The 12891-nt window shown below is 36.9% G+C and overlaps 2 protein-coding genes across 2 annotated transcripts in view; both read right to left on the bottom strand.

Moving 5' to 3' along the window:
* The window catches only part of ZDHHC15 (zDHHC palmitoyltransferase 15), a gene marked incomplete at its 5' end in the record, with an annotated part of 115960 nt that overhangs the window by 96192 nt on the left and 6877 nt on the right, over positions 1-12891 (bottom strand).
* Positions 2874-3177, bottom strand: LOC106734119 (putative 60S ribosomal protein L37a). The gene has a single exon (XM_014585051.1). It carries the CDS (start codon positions 3150-3152, stop codon positions 2874-2876), a length of 279 nt encoding a protein of 92 aa, XP_014440537.1. The 5' UTR covers positions 3153-3177.

Below are 12891 nucleotides of genomic sequence, written 5' to 3'. Positions count from 1 at the left end.
GGGTCCTCTGTATTTCTTGGGTCTGGATATTTGAATGCCTTTCTAGATTTGGAAAGTTTTCTTCCAGGATCTCATGGAATAGATGGTCAATGCCCTTTTGAGTCTCTTCACCTTCTGGGATATCAATTATCCAGATGCTTGGACGTTAGATGGTATCTAGTATTTCTTGTATATTATTTTCATTTTTTAGGGCAATTTTCTGTCTTTCTGGTGGATTTTTCTAGGCTAGTGATTCTATCTTCTATGTCTGAGATTCGATTTTTGGTATGGTCTAATTTGCTTTTAGTACTTTCAAAGGAGATTTTGACTTCCTCTATTATAGCCTTCATCTCTAACAGGTCCATCTGATTCTTTTTTTATAGTGTATATTTCCTCTTTTAGATCTTGCAAGAATTCACTCACCTCCTGGAACTCATCAGCTTCTTTTTCCTGCCTCTTCTGCAGTTCATTGTCTCTCTTCTCTTCCATCTTATTTTTTTTTTTTGCTTTGTCACTATGAATATTCTAAATTCTTTCTCAGACATTTCCATGATTTTCATTGAACTGTCTGTGGATTAAGAGGAGCTATTCATTTCCCTTGGAGGAGAGGTATTTTCTTGCTTTCCCATATTTCTTGTGTCCTTGCAGTGATTTCTAGTCATCTGATGGATGGTGCAGTTCATCTAATTCTTGAAGTTCATTCTGAGCGTTCAGGAGCGTGCAGAAGGAGGTGATCTGGAATCTCTTTGCTCTTTCATTTTTATCCCTTTGTGCAGCAGATTCAGTGGATATTGAGGAATATATTAACTCTAATAGTATTTGGATGTTTAGCTATGGTTCCCTTAGATCTGTCTAGAAACACAGTAAATGGAGATTGAGGAGCAAAGTGATGAGATAAAAGGAAAAGAATAGGAAAACAGGGAGAGAGAGAGAGAAAGAGAAAAAAAAAGAGAGAGAGAGACAGAGAGGAGCGAGAGAGAGAGAGAAAACAAAATTTATTCTTTTAATAAGCAAGTAACAAAAAACCATGTGGTGTGAAATGACTAGTTTTCAGCAGCAATGAAGGCCTGCTTCTTGCCTCTCCTGGAGGGGTAGGGGAGATGGGATTATTAGCAAGATAAAGGAAGATATGAAAGCCAAGAGAATAATTTACCTTAAAAATTTTTAAAAAGAAAAAAATTACTAAAAAATGAAAAGACAGAGAGAGAGAGAGGTAGAGAGAGACAGAAGAAACAGAGAAGGCTAGAGGGGCACCTTACCATTGGAGTTTGGGGGCTGGAGTCTGGACTATCAGTATAAAATCTCCATTTCTCTTTTTTCCCTGAAATGATTAGTTCTTAGCAGCAATGGAGGAGTCTTCTTTCCTGGTCTCACTTTTTTATATCATTAAAAAAGGAATTATTTATTTATTTAATTCCATTTGTTATTGTTTTTTTATTTGGCCAGACAGAGAGAGAGATAGAAAGGGAAAGGGAGAAAACAAGTCACCTGGTCTGAGACTTGAACCCATGTGGGAATCCAGTGCCCTCAACCACTATTCCATCTGCCAGACTCCCTTTGTACCATTTTTAATTTGTTTTCAAAGTGTTTCATAGTTTTCCTTGTAGAGGTCTTTGACGTCTTTGATTAACTTTATTCCTAGATATCATATTGTTTTTGTAGCTATATAAATAGGGTTGCTTTCTTCAATTCTATCTCAGTTTGTTCATTGTTGGCATATAAAATGCTATAGGTTTTTGTATGTTGACTTTGTATCCTGGCAGTTTACTGTATGCATTTATCAGTCTCAGGAGTTATTTTGTGGATTGTGTTGGATTTTCTATGTATAGAATCATATCATCTGCAAATAGAGATGACTTCCTTTTTTTTCCCTGTTTGAATGCCTTTTATTTGACTCTCTTGTCTGATAGCATTCATTAGAAATTCCAGTACTATGTTGAATAGGAGCAGAGAAAGTGGGTAGCCTTTACTTGTTCTAGTATTTTGTGGAAAAGCTTTTAGTTTTTTTCCCATTTAGTATGATGTTAGTTATGAGTTTATCATAGATAGCTTTAACTGTGTTGAGAAATGTCCCTTCTATGCTGATTTTGCTGAGTCTTGATCATTAAGGGATGTCGTATTTTACCAAATGCTTTTTTAGCATCAATTAATATGATCATATGGTTTTGTCTTTCCTTCTGTTAATGTGATGCATTACATTTATTGTTTTGCTTATGTTGAACTATTCTTATATCTCTGGAATAAAGCCTACCTAGTCATCATGTATAATATTTTTAATGTGTTTATACAATTTGCTTGTACCTTGTTGAGAAATTCCACATCTATAATAATCAGGGATACTGAACTGATGATTTTGTTTTTTGTTACGTGTTTGTCTGTTTTTGAAATCAGGATGATGGAGACTTCATAGAATGGATTTGGGAGCATTCATTCCTTTGTATTTTTCAAAATAATTTGAGAAGAATTGGGGTTAGTTCTTTTTTAAAAGTTTTGTAGTATTCAGAGTAAGATCATCAGGACCTGAGGTTTTCTCTGTTGGGAGACTGTTGATTACGAACTCAACTTCATGACTTGTTAAGGGTCTATTCAGGCTTTCTATTTCTTGGTTCAATCTAAGTAAGTCAAATTCGTCCAGAAATTTGTCAATCACCTCTGGGTTTTCTTGTTTGTTGGCATATAATCACTCATGGTATTCTATGATGATACTTTGTATTTCTGTTATGTCCGTTGTAATATTGCCTATTTCCTTGCTTATTTGTTTTATTGGTCCCTTTCTCTGTTCTTGATTCATGTGCCTAACAGTGTATTGGTTTTGTTTATCTTCTTTTTTTTTTAATTACATAAATTAACCCATTTACTGTAGGCTAGTGATATTCCAAAGGTCTACGGAACTTCTACTGGTCTTTCAATTCCTTCAGTCTTCTGATGGCAGACTCTACTGTGACAGCCAAAGTGGTGTTGTAGGTCCAGCCACCGCCAGCTACCGTTTTCATGCAGGAACCACAGTGCCAGATCCTCACAGCCCGTCTCTTCATCTTAGTTTTGCCACAGAAGGAGCAGGTGTACTTGGCATGCTGGCTGATTTCAATTTTCTTCACCATTTCCCAGAGGGAGGCACCATAGCGGGTCCTGTATTTACCAACGATGCCGACCTTCTTGGTGCATTTAGCCATACCACTGCCAACTAGGTCAGAGCCAGTTTTGTTTATCTTCTTAATGAATCAGTTTTTTCCATTTATTTTGTGTATAGTTCTTTTATTCTGCATTTCATTGATTTTTGCTTGAACCCTTATTATTTGTTTTCTCCTGAAAAAGATGTTTTCCATTTCCCTGAGTTGTGTTGTGTAGTCGTTTATTTGCTAACTTTTTTTTTTCTTGTGGACACTAATTGATATGAACCTCCCTCTTATGACAGCCTTTACTGTCCCATAGGTTATAAACACTTGTTTGTTCATTGTTATTGGTTTCTATGAACTTTTTGATTTCAGACTTAATTTCTTCAGTAGTTGTAAAGTCCCACTAAGGAGTAGGTTGTTTAGTTTTCATGTATTTGCGTATTTTCAAGGGCTCTTTCTGTAGTTTATTTCAAGTTTGATTCCATTGTGGCTTGAAAAGCTGCTGGATAGTTTCTATACATATGAATTTGTAAAGGCTTGCTTTGTGCCCTGTCATGTGGTCAATCTTCAAAAATGTTTCATATGGGGGGGTGAGAAAAATGTATATTTTGTGATTACTGAATAAAAGATTCTATAGATGTCTGTCAAGTCAATTTAATTTATGGTATCATTTAGATCTTGTATCTTTTTATTGTTTTTTTTTTTCTAGATGATTTTTCCAGAGGAGACAGTGTGGTGTTGAGATCCCTGATGATTATTGTGTTGCAGTCTATGTCTCCCTTGAAATCTAACAGTCTTTATTTGGGTTCTCCATTGTTGGGTGTGCTGATGTTTAAAAGCATTATATCTTCCTGGTGAACATGTACTTTTAGTACTATATAAAGTCCATCTTTGTCTCTTCTTACATCTTTTCTCTTAAAGTATATTTTGTCTGATATCAGTATTGGAACTCCAGCCTTTTTTTGGTTTCCATTTACATGGAATATTTTTCTCCAGCCCTTCACTTTTAGTCTATGTATGTCTTTATCAATGAGATCTGGCTCCTGTCTCCAAGCGGGTGGGTTGAGCCTGAGCCCAGGCAGCAGGAAGCACTGGGTGGATGTAGATGAAGTGGTGTAAGTTCCAAAGATAATGATGGGAGGTGAGGGTGCACTCACCAAAAGAGGCCTACTGATACCAAGCCCAAGTGTCCTGGTCCAGGTGTGTTTCTTTTAAGAGTGTATTGAGGGATCCTGTTGTTTTTAATTCATTCAGCCAGCCTGCATCTTTTAATTGGAGAGTTTAACCATTAACATTCAACATTATTTTAATTATTTGCAGACTTATCCCTGCGATTTTGTTAGCGGTTTTCTCATTGTTTTTGTTCTCCTATTTCTGTTTGTCTCTCTTTAGTTTTCCTGATATAGTACTTCCTTTAGTACTTCTGGAAGAGCTGGTCTAGTTGGTGATTTAATTTAGGTTTTGTTTATCTGAGAATGATTTATTTGTTCTTTTTATTTGAAGGATAATCTTGCCAGGTATAGTATTCTTGGTTGAATTTATTTTTGATCTTCTGAATATGTCCTCCCATTCTTTCCTTGCCTGCATCGTTTCAGTTGATAGGTCTGATATTAGCCTAAATGGATACCCTGTGTAAGCAACTGGACATTTCTCTTTTGCCATTTTTAGAATCTGTCATTGACTTTGATTTCTATCAATCTTGCTATGATATGCTGTGAGGAAGATATTTTTATGTTGGTTCTATTTTCTATTGAGAATTCTTTTTATTTATTGGGTTGGAATTTTTCCATGTGTCTCTAGAGTTGGTGTGGTTTGGTCTATGGTCTATGTTGGAGACTTTGTCTTCAGGTCTGAAATTCTATCTTATGCATGGTCTAATCTGGTGTTAATGCTTTCAAGGGAGATTTTAATTTAATGCTTTCAAGGAAGATTTTAATTTCTGTACCATATTCTCCATTTCCAGAAGTTGCATTTGATTACTTTATAGGGTTCTGTATCTTTATAGAATTTCCATTTCATGCCCTGGAATTATTTTCTCATTTCCTGAAATTGACTATTTTCTCACTTATGACATTGAGTTTTGTGACAATAAGTGTTTAGACTTCTTTTTCTAACGTTTCTGTGTATTTTTTTGGCTATCTATTTTTGGTGTGGAGTCATTGTATTCCCTAAGAGGAGAGCTATTTCCTGGCTATCTAATGTTTATTCTGTCTCTGCACTTATTTTTGGTTATCTGATGCAGTATTCACTTCTTCCTATTTATTGTAGTAGATTCTGTACTGTCAGAGGAGGGAAGACCAGCCCTAGATCCCAGGTGTGTGTGTGTGTGTGTGTGTGTTTTAGAATTGTTTACTTAATTTAATTATTAATTTAATTTGACCAGAGAGACAGAAAAAAAGAGAGAGGGGTGGAGTCACAAACTAAGCTGCCAGGTTTGGGACTCTAACCATAGTCAGCCATATGGGAGTCAAGTACCTTAACCACCATGACACCTGCTGGACCCCCAAGGTGTGTTTCTTAGAGGGCTGACTTTTTCAGACCAGAAGATGTTAAAATTTATTTAGGTAGCTTCAGGTGGTTGGGTCTTCTTCCTAATCTTTAGCTCCTGATGGGCTGGGATGAGCTAAGGAGATAGGACTTGGTGAAGAATCTAAAGTCCTGAACACATGATCTGGAGGTTCCCAGGTTATGAAGGCAAGCCTGAAGAGGTTGGGATGCTCCCAGAAAGACTCAAGCTTGCACAAGAACTCAAATTCTTGGCAGGCAGGACTCAGGAAGTGGGTGACTTGGCCTGGTTGGGGGGGTGGGGGGCAGTTTAGGTTCCAAAGGCAAATGCGCTGTGTTTTGAATGTGTCCAATAATATTTGTATCTTCACTGTAACTCAGCATCCTGGCAGATGGGGCTCAGGAAGCAGGAGGCCTGGTGGGAGACCTGGTATGGCTGGGTGGGGGAATCCTGGGTTCCAAAGACAAAATTGCAGGGATTGGGGTGCACCTGACAAGACTTCTGATATTACCAGAACTTCTCCTTAAACTATTTCTAAAGATCTAAAAGGAAGGAACCTTTCCAAATTCATTAAATGAAACCTCCATCCTCTTGAATTCAAAATTACACAAAGATATAACTAAAAAGGAAAAGTAAAGATTCAGATGCCTGATGAACACAGACAGAAAAAATTATCAAAAAGATACTAACAAATCATATCCAACAACACATTAAAAAAAAGTATACACCCTGCCAGGTAGGCCTTATCCCAGGGATGCAACAGTAGTTTAACATATGCAAAACAATAAATGTAATACATCACATTAGTAGAAGGAAATATAAAAACCATATGCTCATATCAATTGATGCAGAAAAAGCATTTGGTAAAATACATCCCTTCATGATCAAGACTGTCAGTAAAATCAGCATAAAAGGGATGTTTCTCAACACAGTAAAAACCATATAGAACAGATCCATAGTCAATATAAATGGGGAAAATGGAGAATAGGGAAAAGCTGGGGAAACTTTTCCACTAAAAACTGGTACAAGACACGGCTGCTTACTTTTCCCACTCCTGTTCAGCATAGTACTGGAAGTCCTAGCCAATGCAATCAGAAAAGAGTGCAAAATAAAAGACATTCCAATAGTAAAATAAAAAAAATAAATAAAATTATCTCTATTTACAGATGAAATGATTATATACATAGAAATCCCAACATATCAAAAAAAAAAAAACTTCCTAGAAGTGATAAATGAATACAGTAAAGTGGTAGGATACAAAATCAACCTACAAAAGTATATACCATTTTAATACATCAACAATGAGCAAACTGAGGGAAAGTTGAATAGAGCAATCACATTTACAATAGTCCCTCAAAATATAAAATATATAGGAATAAATCAAACCAAAGAAGTCAAAGACCTCTACAAGGAAAATTATGAAGCACTTAAAAAGGAAATGGAAAATGATACCAAAAAGTAGAAAGACAATCCATGTTCCTGGATTGGAAGAATAAATATAATCAAAATGTCAATCCTACCTGAATTGATCTACAAATTTGATGCAATTATGATCAATCTACCAGAGAAATTCCTCACAGAAACAGAAAACATATAATTTATTGGAATTATAAAAGTTCCTGTATTGCCAAAGCAATATTATGCAAAAAGAATAAATTAGGAGACATCTCACTCCCTGACCTCAAAATATATTACAAAGCTATGATAATCAAAGCAGTGTGACATTGGTACAAATATTGGCAGGTAGACCAATGGAACTGAATTGGGAAGGCAGAAATAAACCTCAAAACATTTATCAAGCAATTTTCAACAAAGGGCACAAGACAACCCAGTGGGAGAAAGAAAGCCTCTTCAGCAAATGGTGATGGAAAAACTGGATAGCCTCCTGCAGAAAAATAAAATTGGACTTCTATCTCTCACCATTAACAAAAATAAACTCAAAATGGATTAAGGATCTAAACATAAAACTACAATCTATAAAACTAGGGCACATGTGTTCATCAGAGAGAGAGAAATAGAGTAGGAGAGGGAAAGTGAGAAAACAAGGCACCACATCTGGGACTTGAACCACAATTGGCCATATGGGAGTCCAGCACCTTGATAACTATTCCACCTTCCAGACCTGGCAAAGACTTTTTTAGAAAAGACCGTCAAAGCACAGGCAATAATCCCGAAAATAGAAAAATGGGACTACATCAGGCTAAAATGCTTCTATATGGCATAAGAAAGAATATTTAGAGTGAAGAGACAACCTTAGAATGAGAGAATATATTTGAAAACCATGCCTCAGATAAGGCATTGGTAACTAGAATATACAGGGAACTGAAACATGTTACCTACACACACACACACACACACACACACACACACACACACAATAATCCAAATAAAAAATTGGCAAATGAGCTGAACAGACAACTCTCCAAGGAAGACATATGAATGGCCAAAAGTATATGAAAACATGCTCATCATCTCTTAACATAAGGTAAATGCACATCAAAACCACAATGAGAGACCACCTAACCCCAGTCAGAATGGCTAAGATTTTATATATATATAGGTGCTGGCAAGGCTGTGGTGAAAAGGGAACACTTCTACACTGCTGGTGAGAATGAAAATCAGTACAATCACTCTGGAGAACAATGTGGAGGTTCCTCAGATACTACCAAATCAAACTACCATACAACCCAGTAATTGTACTCTTACCTATCTACTGAGAGGACAGGAAAACCTTAAGTTGGAAAACCACTTGCACATTCATGTTTATTGCAGAATTATTCACAATTGCTAAGACATGGAATCAACCCAAATATCCAAGAACAGATGTACTAATTAAACTTCATATGTACTCTATGGAAAACTACCCAGCCATAAAAAGCAATGAGAGTGTGACATTCAATATAAAATGGACAGATAAGGAAGATTTAATGGTAAGTGAAGGCAGCCAAATTATGAGAGACATGCATTGTACGTCCATGCATAATATATACAAAATGTCTGCATTCAAACCAGAAACTAAAAGATTGGAAGGTATTACTAGCAAGGAGGGAAACTGTAGGTATTAGGAACAGTGTAGAGCAGGGAACTAGGAGATGGGAGAGAGAGGATGAGGAAAACAAATAAAACATTTAATAGACACAAAAATGAAAAGTTATCTGCTGATGATAATGCATATGATAATGCCTTTGACTTGACTAATATGTACTGAATTCATGCTGGGAATAACTGTTAGGAAACAGCAGAAATGTCTTGCTTTTAGAACACCTTAGATTTATAAACTCTGAATGAATGACTGTAGGGAAAATGTTTGTGAAAATGCCTAACCTCTTGCCTTCCTTCTCAAAAATGACAGAAGGTCATTAAATGGGTGTGTGATCTTATGGATGTGTTCTCAAAATTCCAAGATGCATTGTCCAGCCTCTAGCGTCATTTAGTCATACCCTCCTTATTGATACTAAAACCACCCTATTCCAGGAATTACCCTTATATTTCTAATCCTCTAAGAAGCAACTTTCTCTAAAATTAACTTTCCTTCCTCTTTTGCCCCAATAAATATGGAGGACAATAGAGGCTTAGCAGGCACATTCCTGGGATGGCCTCTCCCTCTCGACTCAGATCTCTGTCTCAAGTAGTACTTCCATGTACTCTTCAGGAGACTCACTGGTGGACAGGAGAGTCACAAAAAACATGGTGTACACTGTAAAGATATACAGAGATTAAAAGGAAATATAGAAATAAATGAAAAAAAAAGTAGCTTCAATCAGAATAGTCTAACTTTTGTTCAGACTTGTGACATTACCTAGCTGATCACTGTATTCCCAGAAATAAAGTAGGTAGGAAGCATACTAAATTCTTACTTGATCTGTATAAGCAGAAACATTTTAGGTTATGTGAATAAAAGACTCACCTGAATCATAAAATCAGTCAAGGCCCCTCAATCTATTCCCCAGACTTGAGCCAGTTTACAGAGTCAGAATGAAGGGGAGGCAGGTTCTCTTGGGGAGGGACCCCAAAACACTAAGAAAAATTTATATGGTTATTCTTTCTCATAGCCTTCCCCAAAGGGATTCCTGACCTTTTACCAAAAAAATTGTTCATTGGGAAAATATTTCAGTCCTTTTGGGAACTACTGTTGTAGATATGGGCTCTAAACTGATACTAATTTCTGGAGATCCAAAACATCAATGTGATCCACCAGTCATTCAAGGCTCATGGAGGTCAGATGATTAATGGAATTTTAACTCAGTCCCATCTCATAGTGGGCCCAGTGTGTCTCCAAATGGCTCCTGTGGCTATTTCTCCAGTTTTAGAATGCATGATTGAGATAGATATACTTAGCACCTGGCAGAATGCCCTTACTGGTTCATTGACCTATACGGTGAGGGTTATTATGGTTAAAAAGGCCAAGCAAAGTCAATAGAATGACCACTACCTAGGAAATATCAAACCAAAAGCAATACTGCATTCTTGGAGTGATTTCGGAGATTAGTGCCACCCCATCATGGAACTGAAATATGCTGAGATGTCAAATGTGATCATAAAGTTTTTATCTTTTTTCCTGTTAATATCGTGTATTACATTTATGGTTTTGTGTATGCTGAACCAACCTTGCATTCCTGGAATAAAGCCTACCTGATCATGATGTATAATCATTTTTATAACTTGCTGGATACAATTTGCTAATATCGTGTTGAGAATCTTTGCATCTATATTCATCAGAGATATTGGTCTACAGTTTTCCGTCCTTGTCCTGTACTTATCTGTTTTAAGGATAAGGGTGATAGAGGCTTCATAGAATGAATTAGGGAGAGATTCACACTACTGGATCTTTAGAAATAACTAGAGTAGAATGGGAGTTAACTCTTCTTTGAAAGTTTTGTGGAATTCAGAGTTGAAGCCATCAGGGCCAGGGCTTTTCTTTGTTGGGAGGTTATTTATTCTTATTTAATCTCCTGGCTTGTTATGGGCCTATTCAGACTTTCTATATCCTCCTGGCTCAAACTTGGTATAATATATGTGTCCAGGAATTTGTTGATCTCATACAGATTGTCTTGTTTCTTGGCATATAGTTGTTGATAGTATCCTTTAATGATGTTTTGCATTTTACTATGTCTGTTGTTGTATTGCCTGCTTCATTTCAGATTTGATTTATCTGGTTCCTTTCTCTCTTCTTCTTAATAAGTGTCACTAGTGGTGTATCAATTTTGTTTATCTTTTCAAAGAACCAGTTTTACTTTCATTTATTTTCTTTATAGTTTGCTTAATTTCTATTTTATTTATTTCTGCTTGTATCTTTATTATTTCCTTTCTCCTGGAGTTTTTTTTGATGTTTTGCTGTTGTTTTTCCAATTCTCTGAGGCACAACGATGCAGAAAAAGCATTTGATAAGATACAAAATTGCTTCATGATCAACATTCTCAGCAATATCTGTATAGACAGGTCATTTCTAAACACAATAAAAGCTATATGAAAAACCCATAGTGGAGGCTGCAGGCCCGAAAAACCCAGACCTTCGTGCATCCTGACCCCTACTCTTCTTTGGACCGCAGGTTGGTGGCATGGGACTTTAAGATGAACTCGCACCCCATCCCACCCACAAACCGGATGGAACTGGCCAGAAGTTCCTGACACCAGGCCCGACCGCCCTGGACCTTCACACATCCCCACCCCCTACTCCTCCTTGGACCTTTGCTTGGTTGCATGAGACTTTATGATGAACTTGTACCACACCCCACCCGCAAACTGGATCAAACCAGTCAGAAGTTCCGGACACCAGGCAGCCAGAGGCTGCAAGCCCAACCTCCCCGACCAGTCACTCATCCTCTGGTCCTTCCCCACTTGCCTGTGGACTCTCTGAATTTTAGTGATTTGAATAGCATGTAGCGTGCAATGCACGCCTTGCGATTTCCTTTTCTGTTTTGTTTTTCTTTGCTCTTGAGGTGTTGCTTATTAGGCCAGTTGGAGGCTCACCACTCCTTAGAAACAGGGAGGACTTGGGGACATCCAGGACTAGTGGCAACAGTGTAAAGGGTAAGGGGGAGCAACAGGTAGGCCAACCATAAGAGATATCATCAATTGTTAATCCTGTATAACTTTTAACATTCAGAAATAACTTTAATAAGTTAGGAAACAACATATAGATTACCTGATGATTAGGAACAATCGCAGAGGCTCAAGAAATATGAGAAACCAACAAAAGGCCTCTCCTTTAAGGGAAATCCTCAAGCCCACATCACCCACAGTCAATACAATGGACGTCATGGACATGTCTGATAAGGAATTTAGAATATTTGTAATGACCAAACTGACTGAGATGGAAGAGAAAAGAGATGGAGCTTCAGGAGATGAGGAACTCCTTTCATGACTTGAAAGAAGAAATGGATATCTTAAACAAGAACCAGATGGAAATTCTAGGGTTGAAGAATGTGATACAGGAAATCAAAATCTCCCTTGAAAGCATTAAAAGTAGGTTAGACCAGGCAGAAGATTGAAACTCTAACATAGAAGACAAAACATCTGACCTAGAAAAAAGTATCAAGAAGATTGAGAAAACAACCATGAAAAATGAGGATAATATACAAGGAATACTGGATACCATCAAGTGCCCCAATTTCCGGGTAATTGGTATTCCAGAAGAGGAAGAAAATAATAATGGCCTAGTTAATTTATTCCATGAAATCCTAGAAGAAAACTTTCCAAATCTAGAAAGGCATTAAAATATCCAGACCCAAGAAATACATAGGACCCCAAGTAGAATCAACACAAGAAGATCCTCTTTAAGGCACATCATAGCCAGAATGGCAAAAACAACAGACAAAGACAAGATACTAAAGTTGGCAAGAGGGAAACTCCAAGTTACTTACAAAGGTCATCCCATCAGGCTAACATCAGATCTCTGCGGAAACAATGTAGGAAAGAATGGGGAAGCATAGTCAAAGTGTTGAGTGAAAAACAATTTCAGCCAAGAATACTATACCTGGCAAAATTATCTTTCATATGGGAAAAAAAGATGAAAAACATTCTCGAATAAACAAAATTTGAAGGAATTTACCAACTCCAGACCAGGTCTTCAAGAGGTTCTGAAGGGAGTACTATACCAGGAAAACTAAAAAGTCAGATGGACAGTTAAAAGAGAATAAAAGGCAACTAAGAAAATGGCTCACTTAATGATAAGAACAGGTCCAGAAATATCAATATTAACGTTGAATGTCAATGGATTAAATTCTCCAATTAAGAGAAACAGACTGGCCGAATGGATTAAAAAAAAAAAAAAAAAAAAAAAAAAAAAAA

This window comes from Tupaia chinensis, unplaced genomic scaffold (assembly GCF_000334495.1).
Source record: "Tupaia chinensis unplaced genomic scaffold, TupChi_1.0 Scaffold148734_1, whole genome shotgun sequence".
Lineage (NCBI taxonomy): Eukaryota > Metazoa > Chordata > Mammalia > Scandentia > Tupaiidae > Tupaia > Tupaia belangeri.
This window is presented reverse-complemented; position numbering and strand designations above follow the sequence as displayed.